Source organism: Maniola hyperantus, chromosome Z (assembly GCF_902806685.2).
Source record: "Maniola hyperantus chromosome Z, iAphHyp1.2, whole genome shotgun sequence".
NCBI classification, from domain to species: Eukaryota; Metazoa; Arthropoda; class Insecta; order Lepidoptera; family Nymphalidae; genus Maniola; species Maniola hyperantus.
Window position 1 is genome coordinate 3,512,317 of NC_048564.1, and position 25,344 is coordinate 3,537,660.

At 38.3% G+C, this 25,344-nt stretch overlaps 1 protein-coding gene across 3 annotated transcripts in view; it reads left to right on the forward strand.

Annotated features, from left to right (window-relative positions):
- The window catches only part of Ets65A (DNA-binding protein D-ETS-3), a 90,212-nt gene that overhangs the window by 25,739 nt on the left and 39,129 nt on the right, over window positions 1-25,344 (forward strand). For 2 of the 3 annotated variants that reach the window (XM_034983345.2, XM_069508932.1), the window contains exons 4-5: window positions 15,856-15,915; window positions 21,686-21,757. In XM_034983345.2, the coding sequence (XP_034839236.1) occupies window positions 15,856-15,915; window positions 21,686-21,757 (132 nt within the window). Of the gene's footprint in view, window positions 1-11,667; window positions 11,795-15,855; window positions 15,916-21,685; window positions 21,758-25,344 lie in introns of those variants that run through there. The other variant, XM_034983347.2, reaches the window with a different exon arrangement.

A 25,344-nucleotide genomic window follows, 5' to 3' on the forward strand; every position in this document is an offset into this window, starting at 1 on the left:
GCCAGTTTTCTCCTTTTCTATACTGACCTATTTGATTTGGAGGAGGACATTTTAACTTGGCCTGAATGCGGGAAATGCATAGAATTATTATGTGCCTAGTACACCCCATAACTTCCTAATTTCAAGGGGAAAATACTTGGAAACTAGAAACAAACCATGCTGGCACGATCAAGTTACTCACGATTACGACAGAGGGCACTGAGTGTAAAACTTTCACTTAATACAATGGAATTTTACTAGGTGGCGCTTTGTTTTTTGTTAGGGGATGAAAGATGGCGCCATTTGACTTTCAATTTTCAAACTTCGAATATTATTACCTATGTGTTGCATCTTTGCAAGATTCGCGCGCCACCTGTACTTTTCTCTTCGCGAATCAAAAATATATTAATTTTATTTCTATTTGATCATCCACTGTTAGACTAGGGCTTCCCTAAAGAGCGCCACCACACCTCAGCCTTATTCTATTTTGATACTTGACTAATTTTAGTATGTGCTCCGTTGGGGGCCATTGCTTTTTATAATTTTTTTGTGAATAAAAAGTGAATAATATGTGCAGTCATTCAGAAGTTTGAGGTTCTGACAGACAGACGGACAACTAAGGAGAAACTGACCAACTATAGGTACTTACTTACTCAATATATCAACATAACTTCAGTTCAAACGGATGGGTCTTACTAAACATTTTTTATTTTCTGTATCAGTAGATACCCTTATTATAAATGCGAAAGTGTGTTTGTTTGTGGGTTTGTTGGTTTATTGGTTTGTTGGTTTGTCCTTCAATCATGTCGCAACGGTGCAACGGATAGACATGATTTTTTGCATGGGTATGGTTAAAGACCTGGAGAGTGACGTAGGCTAGAAAGACCTGGAAAAGGACATTGGATACTTTTTATCCCGGAAAATCAACGAGTTCCCACGGGATTTTTAACAACATAATTCCACGCGGACGAAGTCGTGGGCATCAGCTAGTAACTAATAAGATTAAAAAATCTCTGTAACGTAAAACGTCACTAAGAACGAATTTTCAGAAATTCGACCTAAATGAAGCTAGTTCCTACCTTTCTAAGAAGACAAACAAACAAACCTTATGATGTGTGACGAATTAAACTTATACCATTCACAAAGGTAAATCTTGTATAGAACTCACACTCTCCCGTCACTTTGCAATAGTGCATTGTAAGGTCTACATCTCCTGAGGATGCTCCGGTGTCGGGGCGAAACGTGCGTCGAGTGTGTTTGGGATTTGAGTGGTGCTGCGTGGTGGTGGTGCGTATTGCTTGCCTGGTGGCTCCTTCTTCCTGCATGTTTAGCAGTGGGAGGGTGGGCGGTGCATTTCGCATGCTGCATGTTGCACCATACAGAATCGACCTGTTTCAGCGGATTATAGCAAATTAGGCTTTTGGTTCATTGTATTCACAAAGGTAGTTTAAATCACATTATCAGCAGCTAGATTAGCGGTAGGAAGATATAAAGGGGCCATTGTAGTTGCGGGCGCGCTCGGAAGCCGGCCCCTCCCCGCCTGCCGGTGCGGAAATGGCGGCGGGGAGCGGAGACACTGACTTCCGGAGGTGAAGTTAGCGGGAGTAGGTGCAACAGAGCTATTGTTCGGACAATCTACGGAACCAAATTTAAAGTGTTAATGGTACCGGGCCTCTGTCACTCGTCCGCGCCTGCTGAGTTAAGTAGGAGCACAGTTCACAACAGTTAGGGAACTTCTAACAAAACATCGAGGCTTCCATGTCACTGGCAGGCGTCACATATAGAGTGTAACCAAAACGCTAGCAAAAACTTAGCGTTATTGTTATATTAACTTAACACAAACCAATAGGTATACCAATAACCATTTGCTACATTTGGTAGTTTTAGTGATTTAGTACTTTTCAAAACCGCAAAAAATAGCGTAAAACTCAGGTCAATGCCCCATCTACGACGTGGGATTGACACCAAATGACCTTGTTACGCAACGTTCGTTGACTTCTAGCGTCAGTCCTGTTTTATTTGTAATATACCTGTTATCGTAAACTTTTACAAAATATAAGTAGATTTTTAAAATATATTTCGCGTTTTTTTGTGGTATCATATTCGTAATCATCAGTACCTACTATCACCTGTCTTCGTTTTTGTTAGCGTTCTGGTTACACCCTGTATAATAGGAAGGGGGTGTACAGGGCTTGGTTACCCGAAAATGGACGATCCCAACGTTTTGAGTGCGTACCTACCACATACCTACTGGGCTGGAGCTTGAACAGCGCTTCATCTCATCTTATCACCGTCCCACTACTGAGCACGGGCCTCTTCTCAGAATGAGAAGGGTTATTAGCAGATTGGCAGACTTTACAACGTTTGAGAACATTATGGGAAACTATTAGGCATGCAGATTTTCTCACAGTTGTTTTTCTTCTTTTTTCTTTAGCCTATTTTTTATCCTACCTATTCCACACAAGACGAAGCCACAGACCAAATATATTTAGTCTACTATTACTACTTATTTAGTAAGTGTGTTTTTGTTTTTGTATCATCTCCACTGTTTACCCAGATTCGCAATAAATAAATTTGTATTTGAAAGTGCAAACCCGTGCAACAAAACCCAGATTCACAAACAGATCAGACGATAAGATAATTAAGTAGGTATATAGGTAATAGAAATAACCTCAACTCATAAAAACAAAGTTTATTCCTTTATTTCAATTTCCAATGCTTAACAAACAACATGGTCTATACTTCTATACTACCTATTATTATAAATGCGAAACTTCAGCTTTAGTTGTTCTAACTACTTATTAACTTCTTGAAAACAATAATATAATGCCAATCTTTCCTGCTATGCAATCATAGTACGCGACAGGTCCAGATGGCAATTGGGGTGGGGACGGCCCGCGCACCAACACAGCCCCCACGCTAAAATTGTGCGGAAAAGCGCGGGCGACGTGCGGGTGTGCGGGGTGGGGTGTGCTTCTTTCCCCGATTGCCAACTCGACTTGACGTGTACTATAGGTACCTTCTCTTTTCCCTGCTCGCCATTTTTCATCTGTCTTCTCACATTCCATATTTAAAAAGACCTCCCTCAAACACACCAGCACCCCCAAAATGCTTAGTGATAAGCTACGCTGCGCTGATCTATAGCTCCATGCCTTTTTTTAAATAACTGATTACACAAATAGGATTCTAGCATTTTGATCTGATACTGATATCACTTATTTTACTGTACATAATTTGACTATTCCTTAGCAGTTGTCGTTTTTTAGGGTACCGTACCTCAAAAGGAAAAAGGAATCCTTATAGGATTAGTTTGTTGTTTGTTTGTCTGTCTGCAAGAAAGCGACTTCCCGTTGACCTAGAATCATGAAATTTACTAGGTAGGTCAGTCTTATAGCACAGCACGCATAAGTGGAAAAAATCTGAAAACCGTGAATTTTTGGTTACATAATTAAAAAAATAAAAATGTGTTCATGAACAAATAATTAGTTTTTTCAACTTTCAACGTAAGATAACTACATCAAGTGGAGTATGAAATGAAATGAAAGGACTTTACCTGTAAATTCTAAAACAGATTTTTATTTCTTTTTAGGCTTAACAGTTTTTTTTATTTATCGTGCAAAATGTCTAAAAAATACCCTAGCATGGAACCCTCGGTGCGCGAGTCTGACTCGCACTAGGCTGGTTTTTATTTATTAACTGAGCAAAGGCAATGTCGCTTACATTATGTCACACACCGATTCTAAGCAAAGTCTAAAGAAATTTTGGTTTTCTGTGAGCGAGTAGGTACGAGCCCTGATGGGAGGGTGGTTTTCTGTGCCTCCTCACCCGGCACCCTGTAAACTAATTTTACCGTCCACGGACAAAGTTTTTCAATAAGATTCTCGCTATTGCTAGTACTCTGCCATGAAAAGGAATGTTTCACTTTGAATAATTTTGGAAAACGGAGTTGTATAATGTACCTACCTTAATTTATAAAAGGAAAATGTGACTGACTAAATGACTGACTGACTGATCTATCAACGCACAGCTCAAACTACTAGACGGATTATGCTGAAATTTGGTATGCAGCTATCTATTATGACGTAGGCATCCAATAAGAAAGGATTTTTGAAAATTCAACCCACAACAAGTGAAATAGGGGTTTGAAATTTGTGTAGTCCACGCGGACGAAGTAGCGAGCATAAGCTAGTTTTATATAAAAATCAAAGTCCTATGACTGACTTATATGTACCTACTATATGAACGCACAGCCTAAACTGGTCTGAGAGACATGAAATTTGGAGAGAGTGTTCTTTGTAAAGAGTAGATATTCATTAAGAAAGGATTTATCTCGCGCACCGAGAATTTGACTCGCTCCAGCAATGCACGGGGCTGCAATGGCTTGTATAGTATGGTATAATAACATTGTAAATTGTAAAATTAAAACTGAAAAGAGCAACCGCCGAGTTTCTTGCTGGTTCTTCTCGGTAGGAACGGCATTCCGAACCAGTGGTAAATTAAAACTACCCGACTATTCGAAAGCGCTTGTAAAAAGTCTACTTGAATAAAAACATATTCTATTCTATTCTATTCTATCGAAATTCCACCCTAAGTGGCTTAAATGGGGTTTAAAATTTAATTCAAGCGCAGGAATTTTGAACGAGAAGATATATCAAAGCTTGAACGCTGCCCAGCTGTAGGTATAGATGCTTATATCAGTTCGAGTTTATGCAAACAAAATTCGCAAACATCCAGCAGGCTAAAGCTACAGACCCCTGGATACGCCGGGACTAATTCAAAACCGGCCAACTCCACCCCTCACCCTTTACCCCTCGCTCTAAGCTCATTTCCTGCGCGCCGCCTGCCTGAATTAATTTTAAATTAAGTGCGGATAAAGCTCGTAGCTGTCGAACGAATAAGTAAATACTTGAAATACTTAATATACTTAAATATGGAACTTTGGTATTTATGAACAATCCTTGAAGTGAAAACTTCTTTAGGTGCCTTGGGCGATCTGAATTGTTTGGATTGGAAAACTATGGATGCAATAAATAATACTTATCTAATCTAAAAACTTCAAGGTTGCGTCACTGACAATTTAGTGACATGCATATGCGCTTTCCGGTGCGTCATTCCATCATTCCTAACACCTTGGGACCCCAACGTCTATCGGTTTTTCGAAATAGGTATCTATGTACCCTGCCTATTGCCATTTCAGCTTTGCAACCCGTTGAGCTATGTCGGTTACTCTAGTACTCCTACGGATGTCCTCATTTGTGATATGATCACATAGAGAAACTCCAAGCAAAGCGCTCTCCATTGCCCGCTGAGTGACTCTGAGCTTTCTTCTGAGTCCACTAGGTGGACAGATATCATCAAACAAGTCACAGGGAGCCACTGGATTCAGGCGGCGCAAGAATGTGGTATGGAAGTTCCTACTAGAGACCTATGTCCAGCAGCGGGCGTCTATCGGTTGATAATGATGATGAATGATGATGATGATGATGATAGTGCTTGGAGTCTCAAAGTGCCTATAGATCTTTGATCTGTAAGTTTTATTCACGTAAGTAACTGATTTATAAGGGTATCGGAGTTTTATTAAAACCACATCGGTTTCTACACGTGTAAAAATCTGTAAATTCTCTACACAAGAAAAATGTGTCAAAAGTTTAATAGTTACACGAACTCAAATATTTGTATGTAAATTTTTGAGCCCATGTAACGTTAACAGAAATCTGAGTAACCACAGGCACATATTGTTTCAATTCATAGAACACTAAGTAGCTGATGCACGCGACTTCGTCCGCGTGGAATTAGGTTTTTTAAAAATCCGGTGGGTACCTACTCTTTGATTTTCCGAGATTAAAAGTAGCCTATGTCACTCTCCAGATCTTTATCTATACAAAAAATCACGTCAATCTGTTGCACCGTTGTGACGTGATTGAAGGACAAACCAACGAACCAACAAACAAACACACTTTCGCATATATAATAAGGGTACTGATGTCTACGAAATTTCATCGAGTTTGATTGGTTACCCTCTGGTTGGAACCTCCTCCTTTTTTTGAAGTCGGTTAAAAATAAGCTATTTACGTATGAGTAGGTAGGTACGTAGCGCAGCTGACTCGTAAATACGGGTGGCAGCGTCGTTACTGCATCGATCATGCTACGCACACATAGGCACGTGTATATACGTCACGTGTATACAATATACATGCATAAGCAATGAATACCCACACGCACGGCAAATTTCTTCACGCCTTGAGGTATGTCTGTTCAGGTCATGTTCATTATACAATGACCTTTGAGGGTGTCAGACGGCGCGGGGGTTGATATAAAAAGGCATATACAAACTGCTGATATAACATTTCATTATTTTTAATGCACTTCGGTCTTTGTCTCTTAGTAAACCTTGGATTTCTTATTAAGGTCACGTCTTTTCAATAAGTATAGTACCAGTTATTTGAATGTTCGTAGGTATATTTATTGATTAATTAATTAGGTAGATTAGACACCACCTACAGTCTGTTTTTCCTCATATTTTCCTATTCTTTGGGTTGCCTGGTAGAGATCGCTAATTAGCGATAAGGCCGTCTTTTGTATCCTCCTTTTGTTTGTTTTTTTGTTATTTTACTGTAATCCTAATTGTGGTGGAACAAATAAAGTGTATAATAACCTATCCACCAATAGGGTCTTGGACTGCACTCACTGCAGTAATAAAATGAAGTAATTTTTAAATACATACTTAGCGCTAGTTTATGGGGCCAGAAAATAATTTAATTCATTATTAAAGAAAATAATTTAAAAAAATCTTGAGTTTTATTTATTTCAACATAAAAGTCTTAAGGGGGTAAAAATAGAGGTTTGAAATTTATGTAATCTACGCCGACGAAGTCGCAGGCTTAAGCTAGTATCACTTGAATTACAAACAACGTGGTATAACGTGGTAATTAGTCATCAACATCCATTTGTTATTATGTTAGCTCATAGTAAACATTTCAGCTAGAGAATTGATATCAGATTCGTAAAAAGAGAGAAAGAAAAAGAGAGCTGTCAAAGAGAGCCTTTTTCATTAAGTCCAGTTTCTCATTGCGGAGCAATCTGATTCACGATTCATTCGATATACCCTCAGGCTAATACCGTCTAGTAGGTATAAGTCTACTTATTGCTATTGTGCTGGAACCATAAATCTCATTAACATTGAAATGACGTCATTTTGACGCCATTTGACGTATATTTAAGTAAAAATGTACTATCAGCTCGAAACTTCAGTCTAGTGCTGACGTCACTAAAATGGCGGCCACGCGCATTACCAATTTGCAGGACTTATACTAGTCCTTTTACACAACTTTATTTTTTATTCAGATACATGTTAGCCCTTGACTGCAATCTAACCTGGTGGTACTTACGTGATGATGCAATCTAAGATGGATGCGGGCCAACCTGGAAGGGGTATGGCAGTTTTTATTAAACCCATATCCCCTTTGCTTTCTACACGGCATCGTACCGGACAGCTAAATCGCTTGGCGGTACGGCTTTGCTGGTAGGGTGGTAACTAGCCACAGCCGAAGCCTCCTACCAGAAAACAGGAGCTTAGTCTATGCATGTGCGTATATGTGTTTGTTAGTGTATCGGTAACTTTACTTAAAAATTACACTACAACATTAAGGCACATTTTACTACTCCATGGTCTAACTCCATGATACGGGTGTCAAGGGGGATGGCGCTTGTAACGGTGTTGCGTATTAAACTCCATGCAAACATCGTGAGGGGATCGCTTCAACTTTACGAGATTTTCAGGGTGTATGTAATCTTATATCAGTGTTTGATAAAAAGTATCTTACGCTTTTGGAATAATAATAAGAATCGATTCCTTTTGTACTTTTTTTTCGTTGAAGTAGTAGGTCGTAGATTAGTAATAAGATGTTTTGGGGATCCTTTCGGAGTTGATGTGCCTTATAAGCAGATAAATACCACTAGCTTTAAACGGTAAAGAAAAACAGTCTGAGAAAATCTGCATGCCCGAGAGTTCTCCATAATGTTCTTAAAGGCGTGCGAAATCTGCCAATCTGCATTTGGCTAACGAGGTGGACTTTGGCTTAAACGATTAACATTCAAAGATTGCTTCCTAAAACAATAATCTAAATATATAAAAGAGAAATACCACTCACTCACTCACTCACTCACTCACTCACTGACTAATCACGAAATCTCAGGAACTATAAAGCCTGCAAACTTGGAATTTGGAAGGTAGGTTCCTTCTAGGATGTAGGTGTCAGCTAAGAAACGGTTTTGAGAACATCCCTCCCTAAGGGGGTGAAATGGCGGTTGAAAGGTTATATGAAAATCCTATGTTTTTGAAGTTAGAGATATGAAAATTGGCATTTATAGGTATTCTGGGTTCCGAGCCTTAAGGTGAGACTGAGTGAGTAGGTGAAGTGAGGCCTTTTGCAGCGGGAAAATTTCAGATCTCATGAGAAACCAGAAATTTTGCGCGGACGAAGTCGCGGGCTTCTGCTAGTATTATGTATAACTAATAGAGCCAAATCCCTAGCTGAGCTTCGATTTGTGCTGCTCGTGAGGCCTGTTACAAGTCCAAAGTATCTCTCTCTCTCTCTCTCTCTCTTAAGTGTTCTTAATGTACCTACCACATTATTTATTATAACAATAAATAACAAATAACTCTACTTATAAACTCTCACTCTACAAACCCTACCATCTTGGTAAAAAGTATGGCTTGGCCGTGTAATGTTCGTGAAACTATTACGTGACGTAACATATTTTAAGTCAATTTAGATACGTATCTAGCTATGAAACATAAATATCTACCAACTTCTTTTTTGGTATCTATTTATTACTAGCTGATGCCCGCGACTATTCGTCTGCGTGGAATTAGGTTTTTTAAAAATCCCGTAGGAACTCTTTTATTTTCCGGGATAAAAAGTAGCCTATGTCACTGTGCAGGTCTTTATCTATACCCATGCAAAAAATCACGTCAATCCGTTGCACCGTTGCGACGTGATTGAAGGACAAACCAACAAACCAATAAACCAACAAACAAACACACTTTCGCATTTATAATAAGGGTACTGATTAGTCTCTTTGCTGAACGATGGGCCGTATTGTTTTCATGCTCTTTAATTTTTCGTATTCGAAATTCTATAGGTACAACAATGCCCGGCCGAATTGTGTAAGCTTTATTTTTTATAAATTGCGCCACTGTGTCCCCTATCTTGATGATTGTCCATATAATTGGTTGAATTTTAGACGTATTGTTCACATTCGCCTTTTCACGGTCCGTTTTCGAATTTTTGAATGTTCACTCATAAAATGTTTCAGACAAACGGTGTTCAAAATCGTGTTTTTATTCTTTTCTTATTTTCTAATGACATGAATAACAAATTGGGGTTTTCTTAGAAAAACCAAAAAATACTGCTGATTTTTTTAAAATCATTTAACAAAATGGTTTTTAAAAAATTCAGCAGGAAAGTCACCTACCTCACTTTTTTTCAACTCAATCTTCCATTCTTTCTCTTGCAATCACATCGTATCTACCTTCTACGAGCTATTTAATAGGTTGTACTTATTTGAATACTCATAGCACACTTTAGGTAAAAAACATTTTACAACATTATAGTGGTGTGTGGAAGTCCCTAAGTCCAGCAGTGGACGTCTTTCGAATGATTTTGATGATGATGATGATCACATGCCATACCTAACTGCTAAAGTTATACAATTCTTTTAAAATTTAAGTCCTACCTATGCCTACTTACTTATATAGGTAGGTATACGTGACATTTTAGTATCTGGGATTAAAAAAATAGGCTGTAGTCTAAAAATGAAATGAATTCTATTTTATGAAAAACTTATTAAAACACGCTTCTGTATAGATACGCAAAAAGGTAGAAATGAATACCTAGTTAGATTTAATGTACTTACCTACGATTTCCCTACTCCAGAATCAAAATCTATACCTACTAAAATACCTAACGCTATTACAGGATAGTTATCACAATATCACCAAAGAAGTCATTGAGAAAAGTAAAGCGAACCCAAATTGTAGTTCCGCCTCCATCATCATAATTTACCAGCTTGACACAAGTTCAATCGTCGCGCCATGGGAAATGGTGTTTTTTTTAAATATTAGGTATTAGCCAAAGTTTATCATGCTAACTAATATTCCCCATTCCCCTCCAATTAAGCGTAAAGCTTGCGCTAGGAGTAGGCACGACAATAGTGCAACGGGTGGGGTTTTTGAACCGGTGAAACGTTAGATGCAAAACTTCAATGGGGCTCTCATATAAATAACTTATCGAACAGACTTAGTTCTGCCGCATATATGCGGTAAAAAAGATTCGCCAGTTGACAGACATAGAAACTGCGAGACTAGTATATTTTAGTTACTTTCACAGCATTATGTCATATGGTATATTATTATGGGGTAATGCTGCTGATATTAATTCTATTTTTGTGCTGCAGAAAAGGGCTGTTCGAGCCATATACAGTATGGGGCCACGAGAGTCGCTGAGAACTAAATTTAGGGAAGTTAAAATTATGACAGTGCATAATCAATATATTTTTGAAAATTTACTGTACGTACATAAAAACATAAATAAATTTAAAAAAAAAAGTGACTGTCATAATATAAATACTAGAAATAAAAATAAACTTGTAATTCCCGCCTCTAGGCTCAGTAAAGTTAGCAATTCATTTGCTCGTAATTCCATACGTTTCTATAATAAGCTTCCAGAAGACATATTGGAGATGTCTCTCAACAAGTTCAAAGTTTTCATAAAACGTAAACTAATTGAAAAATCCTATTACAATGTAAAGGATTATTTAAATGATAAGCAAGCTTGGGAATGAGTTGCTTAACGACTTTGTGATAGTTCTAATAAGTTTCAATAATTTTGTAAAGTGGTGATAATAAAAAGAATACCCGGCTGAGTTTGTTGTGGGCTCTTCTCAGACCTGGGCGCGTTTGGAACCCTCGTAGCTTTAGTTTTAAGTTTGCGTTATAATTATCACCACTATATTATCTTACAAATCTAACACTATACCAGACAATCAATAAGAGTAATTTATTACCTATTTTGAATAAATCATTTGACTTTGACTTTGGTGACCTTTCGGTTTTCAGTCCGCTCCTTTAACCGTTGAGCTATCGAGGCTCTAAGTGGGTATAAGTGGATAGATTCTCTTGCATTGTTACAAAGTTACTGGCGAACATAATATGAAGCGTATGATAGAAATGGAATAGTACCGCACGTTCATAGTAGGTATGCCAATAGGAGATTCCAATCTATTTCCCAGTCAGTCTTCCATTGAATTATTCTCCTCCGACGACGAGGTGTTGCAAGCGCAACGTATACCAAGCTTTAAAATTATAAAGGCATGCCAACTTCGACTCTCCTCGGCGTAATATCGCGAACAAAAAGCTGAAAGCGACACAAAGCATTCAATTTTCGCCAAACCATCGTCGGATAAGCTCGCTAACAGGCTGTCGCGGGCCACAAAGCGCAGTGATTACCAGCGCCGTCGAAGCACCTCGTCATTATCTCCCACCCTGTTTATTTTTCTCTGATAAAGATTAGCCAGAGTGTTTCCCTATTGGCGAGGCGTGTAGCTAGGGCCCGAGGGGCGGATCGGGGGCGGGTTCCCGGGCCCCGCCTCTGTCGGGAGACGCCGAGTCGTTCCCTGGTCTCCGAGGCTTTCGGTGGGCCATGTGTACCCGTGCGATGCGTCCGTCTTGATCGCGCCATGCTCGACATCAAAGGCTCCGCCGACTACCTCAGTCGGACGGGCACCTTTACCAACTTCTCGATGCTTTTCGCCGGTGAATATTTACATAATATGCCTATTTTTCGTGTGATTGTGGTGTGCAGTGCTGCTTCAGTGCCCACGGTCTGATTTTTATGAAATTGTTTTTTTATTTATTAAATCGATTAATTTCCCGTAAGTACAGTTTTCTTATAATCGTCAGCGTATTTCAACCGAGATAGAGTCTGTATTTGAAGAGATTTTACGAGTGTTAAGTAGGTACCATGAAGCTACCGAGAAGTTAATAGTCGCATTGATGGGGTATATCGATCCACTCGTTTCCTAAAGGCGGAACAAATTTTGATGAGGTTTCTTACACATTCATCTTATTAATATATTATTTTTATATAAAGAATCTTCGATGTATTAGCAGGGTCCTAATAAGTTCTGGTCATTTGGTTCACCAAAACTAAGCCGTTATGGTCCACCGATAGCTATATGCATCGTGTGTGAATTAATTATAATTTTAAATAATTTGACTCAAAAAAGGATTGAAATAAAAGAACAAAATCCCTTGGTAAGCGATTAGGCCATCTTTTTAGTCGCATAAAGACTGTGTTTAATCTTCCAAGCGTGAAGCAATGCTGTGAAAACGTTACCTAAGTAGTCGTAACCTAATTTTAATGACAATGTTTTTTTTTTCTTTTTATTTATTTATTCAGATACAAGTTAGCCCTTGACTGCAATCTCACCTGATGGTAAGTGATGATGCAGTCTAAGATGACAGCGGGCTAACCTGGAAGGGGTATGGCAGTTTTTATTAAATCCATACCCCTTTGGTTTCTACACGGCATCGTACCGGAACGCTAAATCGCTTGGCGTCACGGCTTTGCCGGTAGGGTGGTAACTAGCCACGGCCGAACCCTCCCACCAGACCATACCAGAAATTTAGAAATTATAAAATTCCAAACCCCTGCCAGGAATCGAACCCGGGACCTCCCAATAATAAGACCACAGCGCTCACCACTGCGCCAGGGAGGTTTGGCAAAATAAAAAGACAAACTTTGAAGTTTGATAACGTGCATACTGCATAGTAAAAGGTTATATGCTTAATAAAAGGTAGTTATTATAAAACTATAGAAAAACATTTCAATTTTATTTATTTAGATTATAAACATAGCATATTTAAAAAGGTCATAAAATATAATGAATAAGTAATATATAAATATATTCAACTTCTATAGAATCAATTACATCATAATATTACCTAAGTATTACCTTTTCTGTCCCTTTACTAAATCGAAAAAACTTTCAAATACGTACTTTTACTGAGTAAAACAACTACGAAGAAACGAAGTAAAACAAGTGCGTATAGGTATAATAATATAATAGGCTACGGCTACGAGGCCATATTATGTAGGGTGAAAGGTCCGCCGCGCCGCGTAGGTTAAACCGATTTCGGCCAAACTAATATCAGGTTTTACTTTATAAAACACTCTTATTAATTATTATTAATTAATAATATCAATAATTAATAATAATTTACACACTAATAATTAATAAATAATGTACACACTATTCATACGTAGCTTATGATCATATTATAGTTATGTATACACTACTAGCAGTTGTCCACGACTTCCACCGCGTAAAATTTCTGGTTTCTCATGAGATCAGAAATTTTTGTTACAAACGGCCTCACTAATCTACTCCGTCTCGCATTAAGGCACGGAACCCAGAATACCTGAACGCCGATTTTCATATCTCTAACTTCAAAAACATACCTAGGACTTATGACTTATCCCAGAATAGTTAGAACCTAGTTAGGACTGTTTATGTTTTCGTTTAAGCTCAGAATACATAATAGTTTATTGTATTATAGTGTTTAACAGGTGTTTATTCGTAGTGTACTCCAAACAAACGCAGTTTGGCTTCCATTTGAGTCGTAACTCCTCCCTGGCGCAGTGACGACCTCCCTGGCGCAGTGGTAAGCGCTGTGGTCTTATTAGGGGGAGGTCCCGGGTTCGATTCCTGGCAGGGATTTGGAATTTTATAATTTCTAAATTTCTGGTCTGGTCTGGTGGGAGGCCTCGGCCGTGGCTACTTACCACCCTACCGGCAAAGCCGTGCCGCCAAGCAATTTAGCGTTCCGGTACGATGCCGTGTAGAAACCAAAGGTGTATGGGTTTAATAAAAACTGCCATACTCCTTCCAGGTTAGCCCGTTCCCACCTTAGACTGCATCGTCACTTACCATCAGGTGAGATTGCAGTCAAGGGCTAACTTGTATGTGAATAAAAAAAAACCAAACTCTATGAAATTTTGTAGATAGGTACGTTGTTCCAACTAATATAATATGTGTCTGTGGTTTCCCACATTTCCGTTAAAATATTTGATTGATTGGTTTATATTCAATGGGAACCAAACTACAGTAGCCTGTGATAGCCTAGTGGTTAGGACATCCGCCTTTCAAGCGGAGGTCGGGGGTACGATCCCGGGCACGCACCTCTAACTTTTCTGAGTTATGTGCGTTTTGATTTATTAAATATCGAAAACATCGTGAGGTAACCTGCATGCCTGAGAGTTCTCCATAATGTTCTCAAAGGTGTGTGAAGTCTACCAATCCGCACATGGTCAGCGTGGTAGACTATGGCCAAAACCCATCTCACTCTGAGTGGACACCCGTGCTCTGTAGTGAGCTGGTGATGGGTTGATAATGATGATGAAACTACAGTACGCGGCCGAAAGTAATGTACATCGGTCTTTGAATGACATTTCGGCTTTGTATCTCTGTCACTCATACCTATATGACATTTTGTCGGTCTCAACGACGGAGACAATGCTCTACAAATCTGCTATCTCCTTCTAAAGTCGATGTACATTAGGTACTTATCTGCCGCGTACCGTAGTTTGGCTTCCATTTGAGTAGTTACCAATCAAACTCAATGAAATTTTGTAGATATGTTCTTAGAACGAATAGGTATGTGTGGTTCTGGTTTCCAAGATTTCCCTTAAATTTTTTTTTGATTGGTTTATATTTAATAGGAACCAAACTACGTTTGTACAGAGCGAGTGACGGAAAGACGTCCTTTATTCACACCGTTATATTCATCACACGTTTCGTCAAAACACAAACCCTCTTACAAAGCGACACCCTTACCAACTTTACAGCTTATAGCACTTTAAGAGAGCTTAATGATGCTGTTATAGCTTCATCCTTTAATCACTGTCTCTTCACTCCTCCCTTGCAACTCTAGGGCGTTTCACCGTGACTAGCCATTGTTGTACGCTATTTATTAACCAACTGAGAAAAAGGGGTAAGGGAAGTATCCGTGCATAATGTTTTTTGTAATATTTTTTAATATTCCAAAATTAAAGAACGATAGGTACTTACACGGTGTCAGTTGGTCTGTTAGATACATCGATGTACACACATACTAGATTGCCAACAAACCAACAAACCAATAAACAAATAAACCAACAAACCAACAAACCAAGGATTAAGGCTTATAAATAAATAAATGAAAAAAATATTTTTTACTCAATTAAACTTTTAAAAGTACTTTTAAATCGTGAAATGCCACTACTCATGTCAATTCTACCACTGACTCGGAATGCCTGTCCTACCGAGAAGAACCAGTAAGAAACTCGGCGGTTGCTCTTTTCAAAGATTTGATATACTTAAGTGCAATAATAATATGCCATAAAAGTATTGCAGTCCCGCGCACGGCTGGAACAAGCGTCAGGACAAAATGCACGCTCTTTTATCATTTACATAATCTTCGATATGCGTTTTTCAGGAGCATACTTTTAATAGATTTTTTAAACTTGTGTAAAAGCAAGTCCACAATAGATAGCGGATTTTTTATATAAAAGGTTATACCCATTCACACAAATGACTTTTGGACTTTCCTGAGGCGGAGCGTAGGAGTCGCAAGCTTATTACGGCTTATAATATACTGGCCAAGTGCGGATTGGCAGACCTCACACACCTTTTAGAACATTACGGAAAATTCTTAGGCATGAAGGTTTCCTCATGCCTAAGAATGAATCATGATGTTTTCCTTCAGCGTTAAAGCAATTTCTATTTAATTGCTTGAAAAATGGAAATATCGATAATATTTATTCGAATTTTCAGATGCCTCATACAAATCAACTTCATCGTGGTCTTCACACTCGAGCGCTCAAGGTGCCTCAGGTGAGTCACTTTTTTATTACTTTGTACGCATCATACTAAATACCTATCATAGATTAGGAGTCAGAAAAGACACATTTAAACTATTGCTTTGGCGTAATTCGAAAAAGAGTTTAGTCGCCGAATCTAATTTAGCTGGGCAGAGTTAGGGAAGCTTCAAGATGTCTTCTCGTCCAAAAATTTTTAGTGCTTCACGACCAAAGTCTTATATAACCCGTCACACATCATTCATCACACACACCAACACACACACACGTCAACAATCATTGTCTCACAGCGCGCTCGAACGCATTGTCTTTCAAACTGTGCGTGTTGCCAGTGATAACATATGGATCCGATACATAGTCTCTAACTATGAACCTCATATAAAAGCTCAGATTCATGCAGCAGGCGATGAACAGAGCTATGCTTGCAGAGTCTCTATGCGTGACCAAATTGAAAATGAGGAGATACTTAGGATAACCAGAGTAACCAAGATAGCCCAACGTGTTACGAATCTGAAGTGGTAATGCCCAGAGTTTTGGTAGACCCCCACTAGGTGGACAGGCGACATCAAACGAGTCCCAGGGAGCCGCCGCAGTCGACGTCTATCGGATAATGATGATGATACTTTTTCCTAAAAATGGTTCAACTGTGCCCTGTGCATGAAACAAAATGTATAATAATTTTTTGAATAAAATGATTAATGGAGTAATTAAAGAAAGAAAACAAGAAATCCAAAATTTCTGATGGCAATAATTGGCTGTAAAAACGAATAGCGTCTCATACAAAAATGTGCAACGGGCTATTATGTAACAGAAAATAGTAGGTACAAACAACATTTGTGCCCTTACAACAGCTTAATTAGCCTATTTCCAGAACTATTTCAATTAACATGTAAACATTACGTTTCAACTTGGGAATTCGATCGCGTGCTAATATTTGCCGCACTGTATTGCGTTACGTACATTTTTTACTCCTCAAAATCAAAACAAAACAATGCCGCCCTAAAATAAAAGTACCCAGTACGTAGCATGTCGCGAAATTGTGAAATGGAAGGGATCGGGCGACGCGCGTTCGCCACGCGCCGTCCGACGGTCGACAATGCAAACTTAATTCTTTGATTGACACTTACAATATTTCGGTAAGTGATGCAATATTGTGATGATTATCGTCATGCCGTTATGCCGCGCAGCGAGATGCGAGGGATCGGGGATTATTATCATAGCCACGCTTCACTGCGCCTCTTCGGCGTTGCGAAGCCGATCTCTCGACAATGTGATGTGCTAATATCAAACAATTTTGATTTCGCGGATCGCTATAGGCCGCGTTTTCAATAAACAAAGTGGCTTACATGCAAGTTACATGCAGTTTGCTGCTTTGTTGGTGTAGTTGTCGACTGTGGATGACGGGGTTCTCTGGTTGGGCCAAATTAATAAGCAAACAATTTTTATAGATAACTAGATGATGCCCGCGACTTCGTCCGCGTGGATTTAGGTTATTGAAAATCCCGTAGGAACTCTCTAATCTAATTTTCCAGGATATAAAGTAGACTACGTCCTTCCCCGGGATGTAAGCTAACTATGTACCATATTTCATCAAAATCGGTTAAACTGTTAAGCCGTCAAAAGCTAGCAGACAGACAGACAGACGGACAGATAGACAGACATACACTTTTTCCCATTTATAATATTAGTATGGATAAATAAATAAAATCATTCTATCCCGGAAAATTATAGTTCCCTCGGGATTTTTAAAAACCTAAATCCACGCGGACGATGTCGCGGGAATCATTTATTTATTTATTTGTCGATAATTGTAGTTATGAGTAGAGGAGTAGGTAATTAATTTTCAGATAAAATCTTTGAATATTTCTAGCCGGCCTATTATCGGGTGGTATGATAATAGGGGGTGAATATTACTCCCTGGGGTGAGTTTAAATCGTTTGTAACTATTGTCCGGGGGCATTAAGTCGTCACGGCGGCGGCGACGCGCGACGCGACTGACGCAACTGTAGATATTATGTTGCTTAGGCATACGCCTATACAATCCACTGTATTAGGCAGTGGTCCGACCGCCGACGATGAACGAGAAACGAGTAGACTAGAAACTATAAACGAGTTGGCGATCAGCGGGAAGCGAGTGTGTAGTTTCGATAGTTTTGTCGCCGGGCTATAAACGAGTGTGCAAGTGCGACGAGCGATTACTCGCGCCATTCGCCCGCGGGCGCTCAGTCCTGTGCAAACCTGCGCGCGCATTACGTGTTCAAGCGAGCGAGCATCGCTGAACGAATATCGCTGAGCGAGTTTATTTTTGAAAGCTCGTCGCTCAGCCACAAAACTAGTAAAGCGAGTCGATACGTGACGACGAGCTAAGATTAATCCGTTTTTGAAGTAAAAAACCGTATACAAATCGGTTCATCTGTTTGAGCACTACTATGCCACAGACAAACAAATACAGGGGTCAAAATTATAGCACCATTCGTAATATCGCACACCATTTATTGAACGGTATTCAATAACCCCATGACCTCCACCCTAGCGTCCCTAGCGACTGTTTCCAAATGAATTATAAATAGCTAACCTACAACTTTATTTAAAGTGAACGGTATTCATTAAGCGAGATTTGTGAGGTGACGCCCCTAATCGGCCCCTTAATTCGTAATGCTTATTAATAACTCTCATTTGCATAGTTTAGAAGTCGATTTGTCCAACCATAGATTAAATTTTTTATTTTAAAGTTAAAACAATTTTTGATTTGCTTTAAATTTTTTAGGGTTCCGTACCTCAAAAGGAAAAAAGGAACCCTTATATCATCACTTTGTTGTCTATCTGTCCATCTGTTCATCGTGTCTGTCAAGAAAACCTATAGGGTACTTCCCGTTGATCTAGAATCATGAAATTTGGCAGGTAGCTACGTAGGTCTTATAGCACAAGTATAAGGAATAAATCCAAAAACCGTGAATTTGTGGTTACATCACAAAAAAAAAATTAAATGTCATGAACAAATATTAGTATTTTCAATTTTCAAAGTTAGATAACTATACCAAGTGAAAGGGTTTTACTTATACATTCTAAAACAGATTTATTTTTATTTTTATGGATAGTAGTTTTTATTTATCATACAAAATATCGAAAAAATACGCCTGTAATACGGAACACTCGGTGCGCGAATCTGACTCGCACTCGCGGTTTTTATTTTACGAATACATAGTAGGCATAGCTGACTCTAAATTGGTATACCTACTGATTTCCATGACGCCGAATTACCAAATTTGTTCCAAAATGACAAAATGGTGAATCGAGCTACAGCTACGGACACCTAATATTGAAAAGAAAACGTTTCTTTGCGATAAATTCAATAAAGGAGACGGATTAATAAGATTCCTTTACGCTCTGAGCAAAAGATTGGAGCACGAAGTTGAAGACATTTCAAAAAATAAACCGATACTTTACTTTTAAGCGGGGTGTGTTGAAATGAGACGAAGCTAGCGGCGGCTCCGAAAATTAACTGAGAGTGGTATTTGCCTTTCATTTCTATTTGGCGTAATGTGAAACAAGTGTGAGAGAGACGGAAAACGGTGGAAAACTCGCTTTGGGCGAGGGAAACCAGAAGCGCCCTATTGTTTTGCGTGCCGTGAAGCGAAAACGAACGCTATACGTATTCTGAGTATATACCTACTATTAGACGCATGATTGAAATTTGAAATGAAAATGTTTTCGTCGCTTGGATATAAATAGTTATTTGGAAATAAAATCCTAAATGATACCTTTAATAATTTTAAGTGGATATGATGTTATCACGTAGAAACTGTCTACGAGTAACTTCTGTCTACGGGTATCATGTCCAGCTGAGTTTGTTATGGGCTAGATTTTTGGGAATAAGTAAAAGTAAAGTAGTTAAATAGGCGATAAAATTCTTGAAAGATAGTGATTTTTCAATCATTCATATTATCATTATAAATAGGTTTTTAACTAGCTATTAAACTTAATATTTTTCTGGCAAAAATGGAAAAGGGCAAATTTCAGATTTTTGAAAATTCCACTCCCTCGTCGATATTCAAAAATTTAACTTTGGCGAAGCCGCGCTTGGTCAGCTATATAGGTTTACTCATATTTCTTGGTATTTTTGGAAAGCTAGTTTTACTGAGAAGAGCTGATAAAATATTCAGCTACTTTACTATTTTCAAAATAATGTACCTAATGTTTTTTTCAAAGTAATAATGTAACGTTTTTTTCTACTTGTGTTCAAAAAAACTTGTATACCTAGTAGTATGAGTAGGTAAGTATATTGGGCTAGTGGCTTGAGAAACGATAGACTCGAATATCGTGTTTCTAGTGATTGATGCCGACGGCTATAGTGCGCGATGTACAAACAAGGGACAGAAAATAAAATACACTCATAATATATTATAACACTAGTTCATACATGTGGCTTGAAATACGAGTTTTTGATCAAACAATCATTCATATTAATGTGAAAGATTTTTGTACCAAAATTAAACAATTTCGTTTCGACTTGATATGCCAGCTATACCAGCCTATGTCAATGGATGCCAGCATTATGAAGAATTTTAAATACAGGCCAAGTGCAAGTCTGACTCGCGCACCGAGGGTTCTGTAGTACAGAAGAAGTAAAACGGCAAGAATCACTTTCGTTTTGTTTGCAGAGGTTTATATATGTTAATATCAAAAAACTGTGTTAGTTAGATCGTTGGTTTTATTTTTCCGTAAAATATACATAAACTTCTATTAATCATAGTTATTTCAGATTTTTGGTTTGTAAACTTTGATGATAAGGGGGAGGGACGGTATTTTATTCGACATTTTGCACGATAAATCGAAAACTAATATGCATAAAAATAAATAAAAATCTGTTTCATAATATACTGGTAAAGCCCTTTCATATGATACCCCCATTTAGGTACCATATACCTAGGTACCATAACTAGGAAGTAGCTAATAATAGATATTATATCAAATAGTACTTAATAGAGAAGTTATCATCATCTATCGTTATTAACTATCACTACTGAACACGGAATTCCTGTCAGAATTAGAAGAGTTTGGCCATAGTCTACCATGCTGGCCAAGTGTGGATTATGATTGGACTCCTTTGAGAACATTATGGAGAACCCCCCGTATGCAGGGTGTTTTTCTTCACCGTTGAAGCAAGTGATACTTAATTGCTAAAAACGCACATAACGCCGAAAAGTGTTATGGCCAAAATAGAGAAGTAGGTGCGGCAGGCAAAATCCCAACTATTTTGAAACGAGAGAATTTCAGCCTGTGCCGTGATAAAACATCCCCTAACAATGTCACTACCAGCGCCCCAAAAATCAAAGAGCCGTAGAACATGGAATCAAAAATATACCCGAAATCAAAAGGAGTTTCCACAATGTTGCTCTAACACTAACAACGCGTGAAATCCTATTGAGAGCTTCAAAGAGACTATAATCCTTGATCTGGACCGTTCAATTGAAAATGGAATCTAATACATGATAAATAGGGTTTATTTCAAAATGGCATTTTCAAATGGATGGATCATCTCTCGTGGGGAAAATAAGCAATATTATCTTCACAGATTTGACGCCCTCAGGCTTGCTGATGAGGTGGTGGCTCTAATTATAAATAAGTTGGTGTAAACCTTTTGTTCTTCATGAATGACCGAACATCTGAGTAATATATTTATAATTGATTGTATAGCACGCGACAGGTTGAAATAGCAGTCGGCGGCGTGGGGACACGCCGCCCACCCGCACAGCCGCACAGCTAAATTTTTTATTTTTTTCCAGGCTATGGCGGAAACACTTTATCGGCGATGGCAAAGTCGCCTTTAGAAGCTCACACACACCTTCGACAACCAGGTGAGTGCATTTTTCCGTTTTTAGGGTTCCGTACCTCAAAAGGGAAAACGGAACCCTTACAGAATCACTTTGTTGTCTGTCTGTCTGTCTGTCGGTCTGTCAAGAAACCCGTTGACCGGTACTTCCCGTTGACCTAGAATCATGAAATTTGGCAGGTAGGTAGGTCTTATAGCAGACATTAGGGGGAAAATCTGAAAACCGTGAATTTGTGGTTACATTACACAAAAAAATTAAATTGTGGTCATGAACTAAAAATTAGTACCTACCTATTTTCAATTTTCGAAGTTAGATAACTATATCAAGTGGGGTATCATATGAAAGGGCTTCACCTGTGCATTCTAAAACAGATTTTTAATTATTTTTATGCATCATAGTTTTTGGTTTATCGTGCAAAATGTCGAAAAAATACGACCGTAGTACGGAACCCTCGGTGCGCGAGCCTGACTCGCACTTAGTTGGTTTTTAAAAATAATATGATGACGTCATATTATGAAAATCATGTTGATCGAATTGATCGATAATGATTTTCATATCAATCGATTAATCAGTCCGTTTGCGTTCACGGACATAGGCCTTTCCAAAAAACAAAAACAACAGCTGAAAATCAGCGTCCTGCATCTTATGTGTGTTAACGCATATGATGCAAGACATTATGCTGAGCTGTACACCCATTTGGGGTGGTGTCACAGATGAAAATGTTACATCTGTACTTTGTTTTTATCTGTGACACCAACAACAAATAAATGCATTTCTTCCTTCTTCTTTCTTCTTTCCAAGAGCGCGCCACCAAACACGGTCCTCCGCCTTACACTTACTAATACTCATTGTTTATTTAATCCTTATATAATACAGGAGTTAAAGTGTCTGTCTTTCTATTTTTTATGCGTTAAACCAATTAAGTTGAAAATTGGTTAAGCTATTGTAGGCACTTGCAGGAAGATTTCCAACATAGTTCCATTATCGTACAATAGTTGGCTCGCGTGTCACATTGAAACACACGCCAGGCATCAGGTTAGTCAATAAAAAAATTGGCGAATTGAATCAAAAGAAGTAAAGAGAGGAATAAAAGAATTGTCTAATGAACTAAAATATTTTCTTTCATACATTTGCAAGAGTCCCCGGCAAACACTCGGACTGTTTATCGTCCACGGTCAGTTACCCTGGAAGGACATTTATTTGTTCCCCGGACCCGTATGTGTCCAAACATATTCTTTGGAGGGTAGCGTATAGAATGGGCTGTTTAAATAAAATCTGTTCTCTATATATCGCTCTCGCTTATACATTTAACACAACATTTAGTACTCTCTAAAATACAAAAAAACCGAATAAATGAAAATATATTTTAAACCTGATTGTAGTAGCATTCGCGGAAAATCAAACAGCTCGCGCGGAATTTTTAAAATAAATACTTATATCGACGCGGATGAAGTCGGCGGCATCAGCTTGTTTATAATAACAATATTATGGATATGGATGGCTGTGATAGCCTAATATAGCTGTGATATTAGTATTCGGTATTAGTATTAGGTATAAGTAATATATTAAAAAAAAAAAAAAAAACATTTTATTTCAAGTCTGGGACCCATATAAAAACATGTTGATGATTAAAAATGAAAATGTGTATAAAATATTTAGCTAAAATCATTTAAAAAAGGAATAGTCATTTTGCGTTCGGTGTACCCTTTGCCAGTGTTTATAGAACACATTGTCAGGGGATGCCTGAGCGACGACTTTAATCATTTTATTATTAGAATTACGGACGGTTTCCCAGAAACCCGCAATTCTATTTCGTATAACGGCGTAGTAGTCCGGGACTCCAGCGTCGGCGAACATGCCCGACGCGCTACAATAACTCGGCATTTTTAATAAAATGCGAAGGGCATCATTATATTAGGTACTGGCTGATTCCTGCGACTTCGCGTGGATTTACGTTTTTTAAAATCCCGCGGGAACTCTTTGATTTTTCGGGATTGTTGTCGTTGCTTGGTACCTACAATATGAATTCACTATGAACACAACAACTCAGTAGTCATTTTAACCATTGGGAACCATGCTGAATTTCGGGATAAAAAGTATCCTATATTCTTCCTCATAGTATGACCTCAAATCGTACCAAGTTTCATTGGAATCCATTCAGTAGTTTCAGCGTGATGCGCGGCCGTGATACAGACAGACAGACAGACAGACAAAAATGAAAAAAAATAGTTTTGGGTTCAGTATCGATTATAGAGTGCCCTCGAAAAAAAATTTTCAAAATATCTTCAATGTACAGAATTTGACCTGTTACAGTTTTATTATAAGTATTGATTAGTAATATATTAGATATTAGTAATATATTAGATATTAGTAATATATTAGATATTAGTATTAGAACATCCGCCTCCTATTCGGAGGTCGGGGATCGTGAGGAAAGCATGCCTGAGAGTTCTCCATAATGTTCTCAAAGGTGTATGATGTCTGTCAATCCGCACTTGGCCAGCGTGGTAGACTATAGCCAAAACCCTTCTCACTCTGAGAGGAGACCCGTGCTCTGTAGTAAGCAGGCGATGGGTTGATCATGAATGAATGAAATGGATATGGATATTGGATATCGCCGAGAAACCATTTTAGTTTTGACAATATACAGTGATAGACCCCTGTAATTCTACATTTCATAGCAAATCTATGTGATGCGCGTGGCAGCCGCGTGACGCTTAACAGCGAGGTCGGATTTTATGCGGTCAAACTTTAAAGCGGTCACGGACTCATCCGATCCGAATCCGTGATCCGAGGCCGTAGATTTTGCCACTTTGTAACATAGAGTAACATAGACATATTGTCCTAGCTTACTCTCAGCCTTTTCATTTAATGCTCAACCTTTAAGAACGCGTCACACGCGCCTTCTAAATGTTCCCAAATCTAACTCAAATTATGCGCGAAATTCTATAATTCCACGCTTGGTACGTACTTATAACAATCAGTTCGCTGAGTTTGACTTATTTTACCTATCAAACAATAAATTTAAAAAGGAATTAAGAAACTATTATCGTAAAAAAAAGTAGCTAACATCTAAATATGCATGCAATCACACACTCTCACTTACACACACACACACATGCACACACGCACACACACACATAAGCACACACTCACACACGCATACACACACACACACACAAGCATACACACACTGTTGTAATTTTATTTTATTTTATTATTGTATATAACTACATTTATTCTAAATCTATTCTGTTAAAATAGTTTAATAATAATTTTAAGTAATCTCTTTTGGCCTTCTGTTATACCTAGATTTAAATTTAAATAATAATTATGTATTTACGCTGTTGATTACTTTCAAATAAACAAAATAAATAAAAATAAAAAATAGACACTTCTACGTTACGATAACGCAGAAGTGACGCGAAAGTAATACTAAGTCTTGTAAAACTGATAACCGACTTTAAAAATTTTGATTTACTACTGGTCCACCATTTTTATTTTTCTTCAAAATACCAGCCACGCATAAAAAGAGGAAGAAGAAAGGAGAAGACAAAAGCAGATATGCTTTTGTCTTCTCCTTTCTGTACCAAACTACTAGCTGATGTCCA